Source organism: Oncorhynchus nerka, linkage group LG23 (genome assembly GCF_034236695.1).
Source record: "Oncorhynchus nerka isolate Pitt River linkage group LG23, Oner_Uvic_2.0, whole genome shotgun sequence".
Classification (NCBI taxonomy): domain Eukaryota; kingdom Metazoa; phylum Chordata; class Actinopteri; order Salmoniformes; family Salmonidae; genus Oncorhynchus; species Oncorhynchus nerka.
In genome coordinates, this window is record NC_088418.1 from 52929803 (window position 1) to 52950473 (window position 20671).

General features: G+C 46.1%; 3 protein-coding genes across 9 annotated transcripts in view; 2 read left to right on the plus strand and 1 right to left on the minus strand.

Moving 5' to 3' along the window:
- Positions 1–14374, plus strand: part of LOC115121444 (USP6 N-terminal-like protein) — a 99758-nt gene extending 85384 nt beyond the window's left edge. For all 5 annotated transcript variants that reach the window (XM_065008245.1, XM_065008247.1, XM_065008243.1 and 2 more), the window contains 7 exons: positions 264–312; positions 6532–6652; positions 7162–7256; positions 7593–7658; positions 8245–8344; positions 8551–8703; positions 11428–14374. In XM_065008245.1, the coding sequence (XP_064864317.1) occupies positions 264–312; positions 6532–6652; positions 7162–7256; positions 7593–7658; positions 8245–8344; positions 8551–8703; positions 11428–13004 (2161 nt within the window). In that variant the 3' untranslated portion in view covers positions 13005–14374. The remainder of the gene's footprint in view (positions 1–263; positions 313–6531; positions 6653–7161; positions 7257–7592; positions 7659–8244; positions 8345–8550; positions 8704–11427) is intronic.
- Positions 14375–16436: 2062 nt separating this feature from the next.
- On the minus strand, positions 16437–19291 carry LOC115121441 (enoyl-CoA hydratase domain-containing protein 3, mitochondrial-like). 2 transcript variants are annotated; one of them, XM_029650532.2, is made up of 6 exons: positions 19104–19291; positions 18643–18764; positions 18453–18550; positions 18036–18236; positions 17796–17974; positions 16437–17544 (listed from the first exon to the last, which is right to left on the minus strand). In XM_029650532.2, the coding sequence occupies exons 1-6, from the start codon at positions 19238–19240 to the stop codon at positions 17445–17447; spliced, it is 837 nt and encodes a 278-aa protein (XP_029506392.1). In that variant the 5' UTR covers positions 19241–19291; the 3' UTR covers positions 16437–17444. The 2 variants fall into 2 exon arrangements, with proteins under 2 accessions (XP_029506392.1, XP_029506391.1); XM_029650531.2 differs by having other exon boundaries at positions 16437–17548.
- A 380-nt stretch (positions 19292–19671) lies between these two features.
- The window catches only part of LOC115121439 (solute carrier family 41 member 2-like), a 40270-nt gene continuing 39270 nt past the window's right edge, over positions 19672–20671 (plus strand). For both annotated transcript variants that reach the window (XM_029650528.2, XM_065008249.1), the window contains exon 1: positions 19672–19805. The gene's annotated coding sequence lies outside the window, so the exon portion shown is untranslated. The remainder of the gene's footprint in view (positions 19806–20671) is intronic.

Consider the following 20671-nt stretch of genomic DNA (forward strand, 5'->3'; position numbering starts at 1 on the left):
AAGTAAAAATCACTCAAGCATTTCTTCATCTCATTTCGAAGACAAGTACAACTATTAGAGCATTTGAATGATGAGAGAAGACCAGATCTCTCTTGAAAAATGTATCTCAATGAGACTAACCTGTTTAATAAAAAAGCAACCTGAATTCCCCTTTTGTGATCAATTGGGAAGCTCCTGAGATGTTCCTGTTAGTTAATCTGCACTTCCATCAGATGATGTCTAGTCATTATATTAGTAGGTTGACTGTTTGTTGTTGTTTTCAGGCAGCAGGCTTTGTTCCACGTCCTAACAGCCTACTCCATGTACAACACGGTGAGTCACACTACACACATTCCAGAATGAATCACCCGAAACCGCTTTTCTTTATTCTACCTCTTCATTTCCCAATCAACTATTTTCTACAGCCTCGTCCTTCTCCTCTCCCTCGTCCTTCTCCTCTCCCCCGTCCTTCTCCTATCCCTCGTCCTTCTCCTATCCCTCGTCCTTCTCCTCGTCCTTCTCCTCTCCCTCGTCCTTCTCCTCTCCCTCGTCCTTCTCCTATCCCTCGTCCTTCTCCTCGTCCTTCTCCTATCCCTCGTCCTTCTCCTATCCCTCGTCCTTCTCCTCTCCCTCGTCCTTCTCCTCTCCCGCGTCCTTCTCCTCGTCCTTCTCCTCTCCCTCGCCCTTCTCCTCGTCCTTCTCCTCTCCCCCGTCCTTCTCCTCTCCCCCGTCCTTCTCCTATCCCTCGTCCTTCTCCTATCCCTCGTCCTTCTCCTCTCCCTCATCCTTCTCCTATCCCCCGTCCTTCTCCTCGTACTTCTCATATCCCTCGTCCTTCTCCTCGTCCTTCTCCTCGTCCTTCTCCTCACCCTCGTCCTTCTCCTCTCCCCCGTCCTTCTCCTATCCCTCGTCCTTCTCCTATCCCTCGTCCTTCTCCTCGTCCTTCTCCTCGTCCTTCTCCTCTCCCTCGTCCTTCTCCTCTCCCTCGTCCTTCTCCTCGTCCTTCTCCTCGTCCTTCTCCTCTCCCTCGTCCTTCTCCTCGTCCTTCTCCTCGTCCTTCTCCTCTCCCCCGTCCTTCTCCTCTCCCCCGTCCTTCTCCTCTCCCTCGTCCTTCTCCTCGTCCTTCTCCTATCCCTCGTCCTTCTCCCCGTCCTTCTCCTATCCCTCGTCCTTCTCCTATCCCCGTCCTTCTCCTATCCCTCGTTCTTCTCCTCGTCCTTCTCCTATCCCTCGTCCTTCTCCTCTCCCCCGTCCTTCTCCTCGTCCTTCTCCTCTCCCTCGTCCTTCTCCTCTCCCCTGTCCTTCTCCTCTCCCCCGTCCTTCTCCTCGTCCTTCTCCTATCCCTCGTCCTTCTCCTATCCCTCGTCCTCGTCCTTCTCCTATCCCTCGTCCTTCTCCTCGTCCTTCTCCTCTCCCTCGTCCTTCTCCTCTCCCCCGTCCTTCTCCTATCCCTCGTCCTTCTCCTCGTCCTTCTCCTATCCCTCGTCCTTCTCCTATCCCTCGTCCTTCTCCTCTCCCTCGTCCTTCTCCTCTCCCCCGTCCTTCTCCTATCCCTCGTTCTTCTCCTCGTCCTTCTCCTATCCCTCGTCCTTCTCCTCTCCCCCGTCCTGCTCCTCGTCCTTCTCCTCGTCCTTCTCCTCTCCCTCGTCCTTCTCCTCTCCCCTGTCCTTCTCCTCTCCCCCGTCCTTCTCCTCGTCCTTCTCCTATCCCTCGTCCTTCTCCTATCCCTCGTCCTCGTCCTTCTCCTATCCCTCGTCCTTCTCCTCGTCCTTCTCTCTCCCTCGTCCTTCTCCTCTCCCCGTCCTTCTCCTATCCCTCGTCCTTCTCCTATCCTCGTCCTTCTCCTCGTCCTTCTCCTCGTCCTTCTCCTTTCCCTCGTCCTTCTCCTCTCCCTCGTCCTTCTCCTCGTCCTTCTCCTCTCCCTCGTCCTTCTCCTCGTCCTTCTCCTCGTCCTTCTCCTCTCCCCGTCCTTCTCCTCTCCCCCGTCCTTCTCCTCTCCCTCGTCCTTCTCCTCGTCCTTCTCCTATCCCTCGTCCTTCTCCCCGTCCTTCTCCTATCCCTCGTCCTTCTCCTATCCCCCGTCCTTCTCCTATCCCTCGTTCTTCTCCTCGTCCTTCTCCTATCCCTCGTCCTTCTCCTCTCCCCGTCCTTCTCCTCGTCCTTCTCCTCTCCCTCGTCCCTCCTCTCCCCTGTCCTTCTCCTCTCCCCAGTTCTTCTCCTCGTCCTTCTCCTATCCCTCGTCCTTCTCCTATCCCTCGTCCTCGTCCTTCTCCTATCCCTCGTCCTTCTCCTCGTCCTTCTCCTCTCCCTCGTCCTTCTCCTCTCCCCGTCCTTCTCCTATCCCTCGTCCTTCTCCTCGTCCTTCTCCTATCCCTCGTCCTTCTCCTATCCCTCGTCCTTCTCCTCTCCCTTCTTCCTCTCCCCCGTCCTTCTCCCTATCCCTCGTTCTTCTCCTCGTCCTTCTCCTATCCCTCGTCCTTCTCCTCTCCCCCGTCCTGCTCCTCGTCCTTCTCCCTCGTCCTTCTCCTCTCCCTCGTCCTTCTCCTCTCCCCTGTCCTTCTCCTCTCCCCGTCCTTCTCCTCGTCCTTCTCCTATCCCTCGTCCTTCTCCTATCCCTCGTCCTCGTCCTTCTCCTATCCCTCGTCCTTCTCCTCGTCCTTCTCCTCTCCCTCGTCCTTCTCCTCTCCCCCGTCCTTCTCCTATCCCTCGTCCTTCTCCTCGTCCTTCTCCTATCCCTCGTCCTTCTCCTCGTCCTTCTCCTATCCCTCGTCCTTCTCCTCTCCCCCGTCCTTCTCCTCGTCCTTCTCCTCGTCCTTCTCCTATCCCCCGTCCTTCTCCTCGTCCTTCTCCTCTCCCCCGTCCTTCTCTCGTCCTTCTCCTATCCCCCGTCCTTCTCCTCGTCCTTCTCCTATCCCTCGTTCTTCTCCTCGTCCTTCTCCTATCCCTCGTCCTTCTCCTCTCCCCGTCCTTCTCCTCGTCCTTCTCCTATCCCTCATCCTTCTCCTATCCCTCGTCCTTCCCCTATCCCTCGTCCTTCTCCTCTCCCCCGTCCTTCTCCTCGTCCTTCTCCTATCCCTCGTCCTTCTCCTCTCCCCCGTCCTTCTCCTATCCCCCGTCCTTCTCCTCGTCCTTCTCCTATCCCTCGTCCTTCTCCTCTCTCCCGTCCTTCTCCTCTCCCCCGTTCTTCTCCTCGACCTTCTCCTATCCCTCGTCCTTCTCCTATCCCTCGTCCTTCTCCTCGTCCTTCTCCTATCCCTCGTCCTTCTCCTCTCCCCGTCCTTCTCCTCGTCCTTTTCCTATCCCTCATCCTTCTCCTATCCCTCGTCCTTCCCTATCCCTCGTCCTTCTCCTCTCCCCGTCCTTCTCCTCGTCCTTCTCCTATCCCTCGTCCTTCTCCTCTCCCCCCGTCCTTCTCCTATCCCCGTCCTTCTCCTCGTCCTTCTCCTATCCCTCGTCCTTCTCCTCTCTCCCGTCCTTCTCCTCTCCCCCGTTCTTCTCCTCGACCTTCTCCTATCCCTCGTCCTTCTCCTCTCCCTCGTCCTTCTCCTCTCCCTCGTCCTTCTCCTCTCCCCCGTCCTTCTCCTCTCCCTCGTCCTACTCCCATCCCTTGTCCTTCTCCTCTCCCTCGTCCTTCTCCTCTCCCTCGTCCTTCTCCTCTCCCCCGTCCTTCTCCTCTCCCCCGTCCTTCTCCTCTCCCCCCGTCCTTCTCCTCTCCCTCGTCCTTCTTTTTCCCCCTCATCCTTCTCCTCTCCCTCGTCCTTCTCCTCTCCCTCATCCTTCTTTCCCCCCCTCGTCCAGCTCCTCCTGATCATCCTCCCCGTTCTCTCCATCCACCAACCTTTTCTGTTCCTGTGTAGAAATAGAAAAGTGAGTTTGTGTGCAGTTTTGTATGTACAGTTGAAGTCAGAAGTTTACATACACTTAGTTTGGAGTCATTAAAACTCGATTTTCAACCACTCCACAAATTTCTTGTTAATCAACTATAGTTTTGGCAAGTCGGTAAGGACATCTACTTTGTGCATGACACAAGTAATTTTTCCAACAATTGTTTCCAGACAGATTATTTCACTTATAATTCACTGTATCAGAAGATTACTTACACTAAGTTGACTGTGCCTTTAAACAGCTTGGAAAATTCCAGAAAATGATGTCATGGCTTTAGAAGCTTATGATAGGCTAATTGACATCATTTGAGTCAATTGGAGGTGTACCTGTGAATGTATTTCAAGGCCTACCTTCAAACTCAGTGCCTCTTTGCTTGACATCATGGGAAAATCAAAAGAAATCAGCCAAGACCTCAGAAAATAAATAGTAGACCTCCACAAGTGTGGTTCATCCTTGGTTGCAATTTCCAAATGCCTGAAGGTACCACATTCATCTGTACAAACAATAATATGCAAGTATAAACATCATGGGACCACGCAGCCATCATACCGCTCAGGAAGGTCATCTACAAGTCCATGCTAGGTAAAGCTCCGCCTTATCTCAGTTCACTGGTCACGATGGCAACACCCACCCGCAGCACGTGCTCCAGCAGGTGTATCTCACTGACCATCCCTAAAGCCAACACCTCATTTGGCCGCCTTTCGTTCCAGTTCTCTGCTGCCTGTGACTGGAACGAATTGCAAAAATCGCTGAAGTTGGAGACTTTTATCTCCCTCACCAACTTCAAACATCTGCTATCTGAGCAGCTAACCGATCGCTGCAGCTGTACATAGTCTATCGGTAAATAGCCCACCCATTTTTACCTACCTCATCCCCATACTGTTTTTATTTATTTACTTTTCTGCTCTTTTGCACACCAATATCTCTACCTGTACATGACCATCTGATCATTTATCACTCCAGTGTTAATCTGCAAAATTGTAATTATTCGCCTACCTCCTCATGCTTTTTGCACACAATGTATATAGACTCTCTTTTTTTCTACTGTGTTATTGACTTGTTTATTGTTTACTCCATGTGTAACTCTGTGTTGTTGTCTGTTCACACTGCTATGCTTTATCTTGGCCAGGTCGCAGTTGCAAATGAGAACTTGTTCTCAACTAGCCTATCTGGTTAAATAAAGGTGTTCTCAACTAGCCTACCTGGTTAAATAAAGGTGTTCTCAACTAGCCTACCTGGTTAAATAAAGGTGTTCTCAACTAGCCTACCTGGTTAAATAAAGGTGTTCTCAACTAGCCTACCTGGTTAAATAAAGGTGTTCTCAACTAGCCTACCTGGTTAAATAAAGGTGTTCTCAACTAGCCTACCTGGTTAAATAAAGGTGTTCTCAACTAGCCTACCTGGTTAAATAAAGGTGTTCTCAACTAGCCTACCTGGTTAAATAAAGGTGTTCTCAACTAGCCTACCTGGTTAAATAAAGGTGTTCTCAACTAGCCTACCTGGTTAAATAAAGGTGTTCTCAACTAGCCTACCTGGTTAAATAAAGGTGAAATAAAATAAAAAATCGAATAAAAAAGGAGATGCGTTCTGTGTCCTAGAGAGGAATGTACTTTGGTGCGAAAAGTGCAAATCATTCCCAGAACAACAGCAAAGAACCTTGTGAAGATGCTGGAGGAAACGGTTGCAAATTATCTATATCCACAGTAAAACAAGTCCTATATCGACATCACCTGAAAGGCCACTCAGCAAGGAAGAAGCCACTGCTCCAAAACCGCCATAAACAAGCCAGACTACGGTTTGCAACTGCACATGGGGACAAAGATCATACTTTTTGGAGAAATGTCCTCTGGTCTGATGAAACAAAAATGGAACTGTTTGGCCATAATGACCATCGTTATGTTTGGAGGAAAAAGGGGGATGCTTGCAAGCTGAAGAACACCATCCCAACCGTGAAGCACGGGGGTGGCAGCATCATGTTGTGGAGGTGCTTTGCTGCAGGAAGGACTGGCGCACTTCACAAAATAGATTGCATCATGAGGCAGGAAAACGATGTGGTTATATTGAAGAAACATCTCAAGACATCAGTCAGGAAGTTAAAGCTTGGTTGCAAATGGGTCTTCCAAATGGACAATGACCCCAAGCATGCTTCCAAAGTTGTGGCAAAATGGCTTAATGACAACAAAGTCAAGGTATTGGAGTGGCCATCACAAAGCCCTGACCTCAATCCCATAGAAAGTTTGTGGGCAGAACTGAATAAGCATGTGTGAGCAAGGGGGCCTACAAACCTGACTCAGTTACACCAGCTCTGTCAGGAGGAATGGGCCAAAATTCACCCAACTTATTGTGGGAAGCTCGTGGAAGGCTACCTGAAACGTTTGACCCAAGTTAAACTATTTAAAGGCAATGCTACCAAATACTAATTGAGTGTATGTAAACTTCTGGCTCACTGGGAATGTGATGAAAGAAATAAAAGCTGAAATAAATCATTCTCTACTATTATTCTGACATTTCACATTCTTAAAATAAAGTGGTGATCTGAACTGACCTAAAACAGGGAATTTTTACTAGGATTTAATGTCAGGAATTGTGAAACACTGAGTTTAAATGTATTTGGCTACGGTGTGTGTAAACAGGTGTGTGTGTGTGTGTGTGTGTGTGTGTGTATAGGAGGTGGGGTACTGCCAGGGCATGAGTCAGATCACTGCTCTGTTGCTCATCTATATGAATGAAGAGGATGCCTTCTGGGCTTTGGTCAAACTGCTGTCTGGACAGAAACACGCCATGCATGGTAAACACACCAAAACACACACACTACACCACACACTACACACTGTGTAACATCCCATCGAAGTGTTAGACCGTCATTCAATAGCCCACGCCTAAGCCATGCCATACATTTCACCATATAGGATACAAGTCAATTCAGGGGGTAGCATACTAGACCAGACACACTAAGTAGGCATGAACAGCCATGCCCTAGACCACGTAGGATAGTTAGCTCTGGTCTTTTACTCCAAACATTCCTTAAGGCCAACATGAACCCACTGATAGAATATAAACACACACTGTATACACACCCACTCACACATACCTTTCCAGGACTTAGGCTGTCTCTTCTGGGCCCCATAAAACGTGAAGAAACACATTTCTAGAGAACCCTCCCTTACACCTCCTTACCAGATATCTATAGAGCTCACCCAATCTCCCGTCCCTTCCATTCAGACCCACACACAGCGAGAACCACCAGAGTCATTTCCTACATTTGATAAAAATGCTATGTGATCTCCACCCCTCTAGGGTTTTTTATCCCCGGCTTCCCCAAGCTGATGCGCTTCCAGGAGCACCATGACCGCATCCTCAAGAAGATGATGCCCAAACTGAAGTCACACCTGGTGAGGCCTGCAGAGCACACACACACACAGCCTGGGGAGGGGGTAGTGGTATATAAATGACAGCCCTAAGCCTGCTGGTATGGGGGACTGAGTTGAGTGGCACAGCAGCAGCCTTTGATGTGTTGAGATTAAAGGGTGGTGGAATGAGAGAGAAATGCATTGTCTACACACACAACCATACACACACAGATATTGCTTTTATTCTGCTTTTAATATGGGGCCTAGGGCACATTCACCACTGCTGTTTAACCAAGGCCACTGCCATGTTTTAATAAACACACACACACACACACACACGGACACGGAGTGGTAATGGCTCATTGACCTCTGTTTCAGGACACACAAGAGGTATTCACCAGCCTGTATACTATGAAGTGGTTCTTCCAGTGTTTCCTGGACAGGGTGAGTGTCTGAATCACATCCCCTTCCCTCTGTATCAGAATGTTAGACAGGGTGAGTGTCTGAATCACATCCCCTTCCCTCTGTATCAGAATGTTAGACAGGGTGAGTGTCTGAATCACATCCCCTTCCCTCTGTATCAGAATGTTAGACAGGGTGAGTGTCTGAATCACATCCCCTTCCCTCTATCAGAATGTTAGACAGGGTGAGTGTCTGAATCACATCCCCTTCCCTCTGTATCAGAATGTTAGACAGGGTGAGTGTCTGAATCACATCCCCTTCCCTCTGTATCAGAATGTTAGTCAGGGTGAGTGTCTGAATCACATCCCCTTCCCTCTGTATCAGAATGTTAGACAGGGTGAGTGTCTGAATCACATCCCCTTCCCTCTGTATCCTTTAGGCCTGCAGCTTTTCTAAATATGTCTTTGTAAAGCAACAGTCATTATCACACCATGCCTACTGCGGGTGTTCAATTATATTTTGAAAATATATTTACTTCTCCTCCATTCCTGGCTCACTCATTCTCTCTCCCTTTCTCTCTTCATGATCTTTCTTCCTCTCTCTGTCTCTCTTCCAATCTCTCCCTCAGACCCCCTTCACCCTGACCCTGCGGATCTGGGACATCTATATCCTGGAGGGAGAGAGAGTTCTGACCGCCATGTCTTACACGGTCCTCAAACTGCACAAGAGTAAGACCAGAACAGTAGGATTGTGCTATTGTGACCATCTGGTTTTAGCCCGCTGAACTAAAGCCCCAGTTTCAGGTCTCAGGCAAAGTTGCTCATCATGTTCACTGAACCACCTCCGCTAACCTCTAAGATCTGTGACTGTCCTCAAACGGCACAGGAGAAAGTGTTCTCACACCGTGTGTGTGTGTGTGTGTGTGTGTTTGCAGAGCACCTGTTGAAGCTGTCTATGGAGGATCTGGTTGAGTTTCTGCAGGTGACTCTGGCCAAGGACTTCTTCTATGAGGATGACTTTGTGATTGAGCAGCTACAGAACAACATGGTGGAGTTAAGGAGGTCCAAACTGGAGCTGGCCGCACCAGGTAGCCTTCTGCCCCCAACACCTCTCATACACACTGATTACAGTAGGCTATACATTTGTCACACACACGCAGATTAGACAACTGCCACACACAAGCTCAAAATATCAACACACACACACGGATGTATCACCCTGCATATGTTACTTCACTTACATTCCCCTTCAATCACACAGTTCCAGTTCAAACACACTCACTCACTCACTCACTCACTCACTCACTCACTCACACAGCTCTCCTGCTGGCTGCTATGTAGTAGTATTACCAGTGGTAGTAGTAATTAGTGATAGCAGTCTGTCTCATCTTGCTTTCTGTCTCTTGCTTAATCTGCCTCTTCTCCCTCTTCTCCTAATGGTTCGGCCCAGCCTACAAAAGTGTGGGTGGGAGTGGGGGCCACATCCCCTCCTACGACAGTAACCGGTGGGCTATCCTGACTGGTGTTCCCCTGTTTCATCATCTGTCCATCCCTCCCTCCCTCTGTCAGTCCCTCCGTTTTCCGTCTGTCTGTCGCCTGTCTACCCAGCAGCCCTGGGGTTTTCTTACAGAGCATTCTCACAATGTTACCGCAACCTTGTGCAGTAGCTACCGCAACTCAGGCCAGGCTACTATTGGTAAAGCTACCTTGGAGTCTTGTAGTGGAGGGATTCTCCTCCTCTATTACTACCACGCTCGTTGTCTCTGACTGATTTTAACGAGGTACTGTAGATAGTCATTATCAATACAGTAGTAACTGTTTAACTCCTACTTTACAGTTAGTAAGATACTTTAAGTCAATACTTTACAGTTAGTATGATACTTTAAGTCAATACTTTACAGTTAGTATGATACTTTAAGTCAATACTTTACAGTTAGTATGATACTTTAAGTCAATACTTTCAGTTAGTAAGATACTTTAAGTCAATACTTTACAGTTAGTATGATACTTTAAGTCAATACTTTCAGTTAGTAAGATACTTTAAGTCAATACTTTACAGTTAGTATGATACTTTAAGTCAATACTTTCAGTTAGTAAGATACTTTAAGTCAATACTTTACAGTTAGTATGATACTTTAAGTCAATACTTTCAGTTAGTAAGATACTTTAAATCAATACTTCCAGTTAGGAAGATACTTTAGATAATATGATACTTTAAGTCGATACTTTCAGTTAGGAAGATACTTTAGATAATATGATACTTTAAGTCAATACTTTCAGTTAGTAAGATGCATCTCGCCTAAAGCTTTGACTGGTCACCGCTCAACATTGTAGACTACATAATGGCTTAACCTCAGAATGTCCTATTGTACTGTGGCATCCTACCACCCTGGTTGTGTGTGTATACAGACACACACACACACACACGGTGAGAGAGCTATTTTCTCTTCCTGGTGTCAGGATAATAAGTATCATCCAACAGAGGAGGCTTTTTGTTCGACTGCAGCACTCGGGGCTCATCTTCAACCCAGAACTCTTCCAACTTTGACAGTTAAATTGCTGGATGAGGTTTTTAATGAGAGGCTAAACAAAGGTTTGAATAGGTTGTTGTCTGTGTTTACATTTTGATTGTGGGGTGGAGACTGCATCCTACCCTTAACTTGGCAACCCGTAAGCACCTGTATCAGTGAACACATATTTCCTGGGTGAATCCTCAATACTCTCAAGTGGCTTCCTCTCCTGAGTCCAAACTGAGAAGACTGGGTGGGTGAAAGCAATAAAGCACTGATCTCGGCTGGGTTCCAATAAATTTGAATGGCTTCTGACTTCTTGTCTCCTTTCCTTTATCCCCAACCTAAGAGCCATTATTTCCCTTATCCAGGCTTTTCAGATTAGTGGTTCTAAGTGAAAGTAGAGAAGGACAGGAAGCTGTGTAGGAGTGATGGATGCTGTGACTTACAGGCAGAGTTTCTCCATATTGTTTTCACCCATTCAGTCTAAGGACAGGGAAATGGGACACTTTCTTACACAATAGAGAGCCACTTTAGTTTGTGGATTCAATGACAGTCAGTGACAGCACTTCCTGGTTCAAACTCACAACACATCCTGGTCCTGTCACATCACTTCCTCTTCTCCAGCTCGTGTCTCCTGGTTTCTATGGTGATTGTGGACACACTGTTCCTACCAGAGTCCAACACATCCAGTGTCCCACCTTCACTGTCTGTTTCTCTGTATCTATGTCACCTGTACTGCACTTTATTTTCATGTAGTAATAGTAATAATAATATACTCATCAAGTAATAGAGTTTAAAACAGCATGGAGTTGAGATCTTTATGGTTTTTGTTCTTGACTGCTAACTCAGTCACGTTTCCTACTTTACTTCTTACAAGTGCTTCTAAAGTCTTTAAGGACAGTCCGTTAGCTCATTTCAGTCTGACCTTTTGAGGTCGGCCTGCTGCTGCAGCTAAGTACATTTTAATGAAACTGAGTGAAAACTTATATTATTTCAGTCTACACTTTTGAATGGCACTTCCTAATTGGATGCCTCTGGCTCGCGCTCTGGGATTTTAATATCAGATATATTTCAGATGTTGTGTTTTGTTATGTCCTTGGTTGGTTTCTCGCCTGTGGAGACGTGATTATTCAGTGTTGTGGTGAATGTAATTCTCTCTTTATTTTCGCCCCTCGTCGGCAGTGATGTTGCATGAATCCATATTGCCCTTTTTTAATATTTATTGTTTGAAAACATGCCTTTTCCGTTTTGTGTTCCCCCTCCAGGTGCTCTAACCTTCTGTCTGTTGTATCTGTGCAGGTAAAGAGGACGAGTATCCCAAGAATCTTCTTGGGCAGCTTCCCCCAGAGCCGGCGGTGAACCAGAACCACGTGGCGAATGGTCAGAGCCACGCCCATCCGGCCGAGCCCCCAAAAGCGCCCAGCCAACCCCCCAACCGGGCGGGCAGGGACTCCCTGGAGAAGCTGGTCCGGCAGCACAAGGCTGAAAAGAGGGAGGCCAGATCACGGGGGTCCGGAGAGAACTCCGTCCACCTAGACCCCCACTGCAAACAGCCCTCCGTCCCCCCCCTTGCGACTCCAGAGAGAGGGTCCACACCTACACCGTCCCCGGCGCCCTCTCCCTCGCCACACAACAACCCTCCTATAAAAGTGGTGGATGGAGGGAAGCCTCAGAACCACGCCACGGCCAACCACAACTCCAATGCCGCCTCCAGCAGCTCCCGTAAAGACATCGCCCCGCGCTGGGTCAAGCCCTCCGAGACCAAGCTGGAGGCGGCCAAGGCAGCGGCTGCCAGGGAGATCCAGCTGAGCCGCGGTGGTTCCCCGGCTCCCTCCAGCCCTGATGACACCCTGCTGCTCAACCCCCGGCCCCGCTCCAGGGGCTTGATCCCAGGCTCCAACCGCGGCTCCAACTCCTCTCAGTACGACAACGTGCCAGGGGGGGCAGAGCAGGACTTTGTGGAGGAGCTGGAGAGGCCACCATCGCCGTCCCTTCCCCCCACCCCCAGCCTGCAAGGACCATTGGGTAGGCAGGCCAAACGCCACATCCCTGCTGCCCTGTCACTCAACAGCCCTGCGGGGGGTAAACCCTATGTCCACCCCAACGGCCAGAGCCAGTACCACACGCCCCCCCAGCAGTACTCCCCCGGCCGGCCTGCTATGGTGCCACTCCACTACCCTCCGTACAGTGTGAGCCTTGAGCAGAGGGGACTGGGAGAGGACAGGCACTACGGCCCCCCGCCCTCCCGAGGCACCCCACCTATGGGTCTGATGTATGGGGAGAGGGCGTACGTCACCACCCAGCGGCCCAGCCACTCTCCGGAGAAGGCCCTCATGAACAACTCCTATGCCACCACCCACAGGCAGCCTCCCAGCTCAGCCCAGCCCCCCCGGACCCTTGTAGCCCCGCAGGTCCCCCGCACCATACAGCAGCTGGACAGCCCTGGTAGTAACGCCTCCGCATACCTGCACCAGCCCACACGGCTCACCTCCGCTGCAGCCGCCTATCCGGTGTACCCTACTGTTGCCTACAACAGGTACGAGGGGCGCAGGAGAGGGGAGCAGACACAACCCTACCTGTCTGAGGGGCCAGGCCTGGGAGGGGCAGTGGAGGTGCAGCCGTGGGGGCAGCAGGAAGGTGGTGACATGACACGTGCCCCTGGAGGTGTACCCCGCTCCCCCAGCTTCCAGAGGGCCCAGATGTCCCCCGTGCAGGAGTTCACCTTCCCCCCCGGCCCTGACGGCCTGGCTCACTACAGGACACAGCTCCACGAGCAGCAGCCCACCATGAGGCAGCAGCTCCCCCCGCTGTTCGGAGGACAACACTACAGGCACGCACCAGAGGCGTTCACCATGCAGGAGTCTATGTTGCTGTGAGAGGAGGAGAGCGGGATGGAAAGACACTGAGGTGTAGTCACTGATACTGTGGCAGCAGAGACAAGCGGTAATCCTACTGGGGTTAAGGAGTTTTAGTTTGGTCTGTTTGGGCTTTATATGTGACGTTCTGACCCATAAAGTCATACTGCATTGTGAATGCTGCAGGATACCAGCTTTTGACCTTTTTATGGATCCCTTTTAAAAACCCACTGAAGATTGATTATTTTATTTTTTGGATGTTAAATCATTAACAACAGGAGTTAAAAGTATATATATATATATATATATATATATATATATATATATATCTTTTAGAGTTGAAAATGTACAGTAAATGATGTTTTGTTAATATACTGAGTTATTGAAACGTTATGAGCAGACAGGGACACTTCTCCTGGCGAGACAAAGTCAATGATTCCTTTTTCTTTTCCATCTTTATTTTTTTATGAGTTACTTCCAAAACATCTACTTTAGAGGTCAATTTACTCTATATGCTTTGTGAATATCTTATTTTTCTGAAAGAAGAAACAAAGCTTTGTCAAATAACAGAATTACGGATCAGTGCAGATTTTTAAATCATTGTCGAAAATAAATCATTTACATTTTGAAGCACCTCCACTGTATAAGGACCATTTTTTCAACTTTCATTTTTTCATTGAGATTATTCTGTCGCTCAGTTTAGCGACCACTGTAATGTCTAGTCATTGCAAAGCATTTCTGTAACCCAAATAGTGTGTACAGTATGTTTGGGTATCGAGGCCAGTGTCTGCTTTATACCCCATATTGAGACTGTAAAATCTATCAACAGTGAACTGTTTTGTCGTCCGTAGGAAAAACACCCCTTTTCTCCCCTGAAGTAATGTACGATTTACTTCCCTCTGAATAGTTTACATGAACATTAACTGCATATTAACAGTACGGTATTTTCATCACCACAGAGTAAGTGTCAGCTTGTTGCAAGAGGTTTCTATAGATGATGTGTACTGGTGTTGAAGTACTTACTAAGCCGCAATATGCTTTCATTGTCAACTCATGTCTTGTATTTTCAGCAGTCACATTCACTGCTGTTCAGTTACCAGCACTTACATATTAAATCAATACTTACTGACCTGTACATACTACTTTGTAGTGTGACGTCACACATTTGAATACATATTCAACCACCTCCCCTTTTATTGCTGATTCTCAACTATGTACTTTTTGATACAATGCTTATCATTCTCAAACAGTTATAATTATACTGTTATTATTTGAACATGCAAATAAGTCATTCCTTCTTTTTGTTAAATAATTAATTGCAAAATGGTTTCAGGTCATTCTTCAGAGACTTTTCTTTACTTAATAAAACAAATTGGGGTGTGCATTTCTGATCATGTGTCTGTAGATTTATTTCTGTAAGAATGTTATTGCTATTCCCTTCATACATCAGTGAAGTGTCTTCGTACATATTCTACATGCATGGACCACAAAAGCTCAGGCCGGATACTGGAAAAAGGGATAAGAAGTGCCAACGTTATTCATCTGCTGATATTTGAGGAAACACTGCCCTCTAGTGGAGAGCAACAATTCAAAAAAAGAATTGCAGCCTCTTCCAACCCTATGCAGCTGCCAACACCCTCATCTTAATTTTACAGACTATTTTTTTCTTAAAGGATTATCCAGGCCAATTTTCCAGGACCCCTAAGTGCTTTACTAAGAGTATTGCATGTTATTTTTCACTTAGCACATTGTCTTGTACTTTATTTATTGCGACCAAAATATTTGTATTGTGGGCCAAACTAGGAATTTGGTCATAGCAATAGTTACATTCTGAACATTCCACTCAATTTGCCTTTCATCAAACCTTTGCTTCTCAAGGGATACAATGGTGCCATCATGTGGCGGTGCAGTGCTAATGCATAGAACATTACTGTACTTTAGTAGCACTGTCTGGTGGTACAGCCACTGTTAAACATTCAATGGATGCCTCAATCCCAAGGCCACCAGGTAACCTCTCACAAAACTTGTCTTTAACCAGTGCAGGCTGAACTAAACACAGGATATATTATACAATACCTCTGCATCCCATTCATGTATTTGGGCCTATTATGTTTAAATGAGTCTAAATATATAATAATTGGAAGATTGGCTTCATCAGTTCTTTAGTAAATTATTTTATTTTTGTTTAATACATTAGAGGTCATTTGAATGCTACATACATTGTTTTTAACTTACATTCAGAAATATACAGTGCATTTGAAAAGTATTCAACTTTGTCCATGTTTTGATACATTACAGCCTTATTCTAAAAGTGATTCAAATCAATCTACGCACAATACCCCATAATGAAGGGTTCAGAAATGTTTTCAAATGTATACAAATACATTTTAAAAAATACCTTATTTACACAAGTATTCAGACCCTTTGCTATGAGACTTGAAATTGAGCTCAGGTGTATCCTGTTTCCATTGATCATCCTTGAGATGTTTCTACTGTACTTGATTGGAGTCCACCTGTGGTAAATTCAATTGATTGGACATGATTTGGAAAGGCACACACCTTACAGTGCATGTCAGAGCAAAAACCAAGCCATGAGGTCGAAGGAATTGTCTGTAGAGTTCCGAGACAGGATTGTGTTGAGGCACAGATCTGGGGAAGGGTACCAAAAACATGTCTGCAGCGTTGAAGATCCCCAAGAACACAGTGGGTTCCCGAATGATGAACTACATAGATTCATCCTAGAAAAATAAACAGAGCAATTGGGGGAGAAGGGCCTTGGTCAGGGAGGTGTTCAAGAACCCGATGGTCACTGACAGAGTTCCTCTGTGGAGATGGAAGAACCTTTCAGAAGGACAACCATCTCTGCAGCATTATACCAATCAGGCCTTTTTGGTAGAGTGGCCAGATGGAAGCCACTCCTCATTAAAAGGCACATAACAACCTGCTTGGAGTTTGTCCTAAAGGACTCTCAGACCATGAGAAACAAGATTCTCTGGTCTGATGAAACCAAGACTGAACTCTTTGGCATGAAGTCCAAGCGTCACGTCTGGAGGAAACCTGGCACCATCTGGCAGCATGGTGGTGGCGTTTTACAGTGGTGGGGACTGGGAGACTAGTCAGGATCGAGGGAAAGCTGAACGGAGCGAAGTACAGTGAGGTCCTTAATGAAAACCTGCTCCAGAGAAACTCCCCAAATAAAAGTGTGCCAAGCTTGTAGCGTCACACCCAAGAAGACTTGAAGGTGCTTCAATAAAGTACTGAGTAAAGGGTCTGAATACTTATGTAAATGTCATAATTTTGCTTATTTTTAATACAATTGCAAAAAATTATAGCCTGTTTTTTTTTATAATTATGGGGTATTGTGTGTAGATTAATGAGGGGGGGGGACAATTTAATCAATTTTAGAATAAGGCTGTAACATAACAAAATTTGGAAAAAGTCAAGGGGTCTGAATACTTTCTGAATGCACTTTATATACCCAATTGATTTTTGAAGAATAACATTTATTTTATAAGGGGTGGTGGATCAGCTTAATGTTGCGGAAAGAATATTGGTTCCATCAATGTAATTGTCTGCATCATTTCCAATCCCCCATATATTTTTGGGGTAAATATATATATATCCATACATGCATGCATATATATACACATACCTATATAGACATACATACTTTTAAAAATAATATACCTTTATTATTCCCCGCAAACCCTACCACCGATCCCCCAATTGGAGTAAACTAATAAACACTTCGGCTTTTACCTTCAATTTATACATCTTATACACATTTTACAGACACAATCTGTTTTACAAGTTATTTGTTTGTTTTTAGTCCTTCCTCTATTTCTGATGTCCATCCAGTTTGATTTCTATTTGTAACTGTGCTATTTCACAAAAGTTCTGAACCTATATACATTTTACAGACCCCGTATGATTTACATGTTTTATCTTGCTATTAGTCCAACCCTTCAGCTCCATTCAACCTCTCCCATCTATCTCTCAACATCATCCATTTTGGATTTCTATTTGCCATATATTTTTTTCTAGGCAAATGTTGCAATTCTTCAGCCATTCCTGGACCTGTGAGCAAAAATGAGCTACATATGGACAATACCAAAATAAATGATCTATTGACTCTGCCTCCTTACAGCAGAATCTGCAGAGCTGGGAAGATTGTATCCCCCATATACATAACATTCTATTAGTTCTATTCATTCAACATTCTATTCTATTATTCTATTACTCGCTCTGAGACATTGAAGTAGTTGTGGCTTTTGTGGAGCGATAGGTAACGATGCTTTGAGGGTGTCAGTTGTTGATGTGTGCAGAGGGTCCCTGGTTCGAGCAGGCCGAGCATCCCTCACCAGCCCGTGCACCCCTCACAGGCCATGGTAGGCCAGCCCAGCAGACATCACTCGTCATTGGCCTTCTCTGCTTTGTTTGTCCACACAGGCTTCCGTTTCTCTATGAAGGCCCGTATCCCCTCCTGTCCGTCTCTGAGAGCCAGGTTATCCACCATGACACGAGAGGCTGTAGCATAGGCCGCATCCCATCCCTGGGCCATCTGTCTGGGAGAGGAAAAAAATGAAATTATGATTCAAATATGTATCAAACTACACATGTATATAGTATTTATCTTTCTAGACAAAAGATTAGAGAGTATTTTGCTGTCTTTTTGCATGCAAGTGTATCAGTGGATATCCACTCAAACCAACAAAAACATCAAAACGTAATGCAAACAAGGAATGAATACATGGCAGGCAGAAGGGTTGAGTGCTACAGTGTGGTAAAACATCTATGGAGTGAGACACACACCTGTGGAAGGTGGCCTTGCCAAGGGCTACAACGGGCCGGCTGGCCTGACAGACCCGCCGTGCGATGGCTAACGTCTCCTCCTCTAGACGCTCCTCAGGAACCACCTTACTGACCAGCCCGTGCCTCAAAGCATCCTGTGCCGAGATCGGGCTTCCTGTGAACAGCATCTCCATGGCGACCTGTAAAATATCAGAATATATCAGTGCTACACAGAGTGTGTTTGTGTGCGTGTGTGTTTACCTTCTTGGGGACAGCTCTTCCTATTGCCACGGCTGGTGTTGAGCAGAACAGACCCACGTTGACCCCTGGCGTGGCGAAGGTGGACTTCTCCGTCACCACGGCAATGTCACAACTGGCAACAAGCTGGCATCCTGCTGCTGTGGCAACCCCATTCACCATGGCAATCACAGGCACGGGAATGTCTTGTATCAGGGTCATAACCTTAAAAAACAACAAGAGGTATGAGTGTGTTTGTAGATGAGAATGTGTGTGTGTGTGTGTGTGTGTGTACTGTATGTACACAGCCATCTGAAGACCCCCAAATAGAAGACTCTATGGAGGACAATCATACACGACTGGAGCGATCGCCAATCATGATGATGATGAAGATATGTGTGTGTACAGTATATTTGTATACAGTACGACAGTGAACCACACCTCTGAGCAGGCCTGAAACACCTTGGTGTGGTAATCTCTGCCCTGTGCTGATGTCAGCTCCTTCAAGTCATGCCCAGAGGAGAACACTGGTCCCTTAGCTGGAACACACAAAACACAATACAACAGTGTTTATGAAGGGGGGACCAAGGGGCACATCTGATCATGGATCAGCACTCTGGTGGTATCTTACCTGATATGACGATGACTCTGAGGTCGTCGCTGTCGATGTCAGCCAGGATGTTGCTTCTCAGTGATTCCAGCATGGACAGAGACAGGGCATTCCTCTTTTTGGGGTTGTTCAGGATTATTCTCCTGCACATGTAATTAGTTACAGTAGCAAGAATCATTTAAAGAGGAACACAAATCAATGCACAGTACCGAGCAATGCACGGTGTACCTGAAGTGTAATAGTGAGATTTTTATAGGACATACTGCTTACTAGCTAGATACACCATTTAATGTGTCAGGTGATCCGTTTATATATTAAAGAGATGGAAGCGCGTACCCAAAATGGACAGTTTATGTACAATGGGCACACCTTTTGCAAAAGGTGGTCGCCGACCAAATGCAAAGTTCTTTGACCACAGGAATCAAACACTGACAGAGTTGTCAAGCTAGCTAGCTTTGTTAGTTTGCTGACAACTTGAATACCTTATTCCATTGTTTTGCTGTCTGACAGTCGGTGGCTCTGCTTGAGTTTGCGTGCAAAGTAACCTTGACCCAGCTAGAAGTGTAAACCTGCTGAGTTGGACAATATTAGCAGCTCGGTAAAACAAATTTCGAGTCATGTTTCGACTGTCCTTGCGTCAACATTTGGGTCACAGGTTGAAAACCTACATTCCATTGGTGTATAGCGCCTTCTACTGTTTCGGGGTGACAAAACTCAAAACATTGTCATACTTCCCTTTGGGTTAATGGATTATAAATTGACGAACCTGTATATTGATTGCAACTACTGTATGTATTATGTCATAACACAATACAATTTCAGAATAGCTGTTTTGTAACAAGCGCATCAATGCAAAATCACAAACTGTGAATTCATATTTCAAATAACATATTTACGCATAGGAATCTGCGCCTATTTGATATCCTTGACATAAACGTCCTGAACTCATTGTATAAGGACACGACTAGTGGCCCCTGGTCAAGACATTCCTGCCATATGTCGCGACAAGGTGTGCTCTGCGCCTGCGTACTACTAGTCTGTGTGGCACTTTTCCTGTGACGCGACGAGCTTAGTGTCAAAAAGGAAAAGGGCATCCTTCAGAGAAATCCGCAACAGAAAAAGGAAAATAAAACAGTCTAAATTAGTATCAACTTCCTTAAGTCAAGCGCATTTCCCCTGTATAGGTAAGCCTTTTTGCTTTTCTCCTGTTTGTTTAGCTACCTTGGAGGTACTACTAGCCAACTAACGTTATGTTAGCTCGCGTTAGCATCCATCAAGCTGTTTATGTGGCTAAACTTGCCTTGCCAGAAGAACATTTTGACATAAACGTGATAACGGTAATAAAACTATTCTTTAAAAGCGGGATAACGCAGTTATTCTTCACTTCCTTGTCAAATTCGCTTTTCAGTTTGCTACCCGTTCTATTGGTGTTAAAAACTTGTGAAATATCTATCCACCTAGACGCAGGATTTAGTGAGAGCTTTTAGCCTGGTTCTGACAGTTACGTACGTAGACTGACAGACAGACTGATTTCTAACACATCAACCGTCTTTTTCCTTTGCTGGTGCCACATGGGCCTCTCCAATGTAAAAACAATCATTTATTATGGAACTGTCCATATGGCATAGCTTTCTACATTTTCCAAAATATCAATTTATCTGAGGAGAAAAGTTGTGTTGAATTATATTGGCCAGAGAAGCAGAGAATGTTGCTTATGTATTTCACTGTTTCAAGACTTGGTCATAAGCAGAGATTATGTTATGTCATTTAAAAATAAATACAATCATAGACGGCACATATGCACTTTGATATCATATTTGTGCAGGTTTTCAGAGACATTCAACCAGACATACAATAGGCCTACCTGAAAGCAACCAGATAGTGGGTTATTAATCAGCATGCATTGTGTAGACAGCTCATCCTCTCCTCAGCCTCAGGGTCTTCTGATAACAGAACCAAAACAAGCAATGTAGGCTATCTAGTCTGTTTGAAATTAAATGTGGTTTGCCTTTGCCCCGGGGAAAATAGCTAGACTATAATTTGTGTTTGT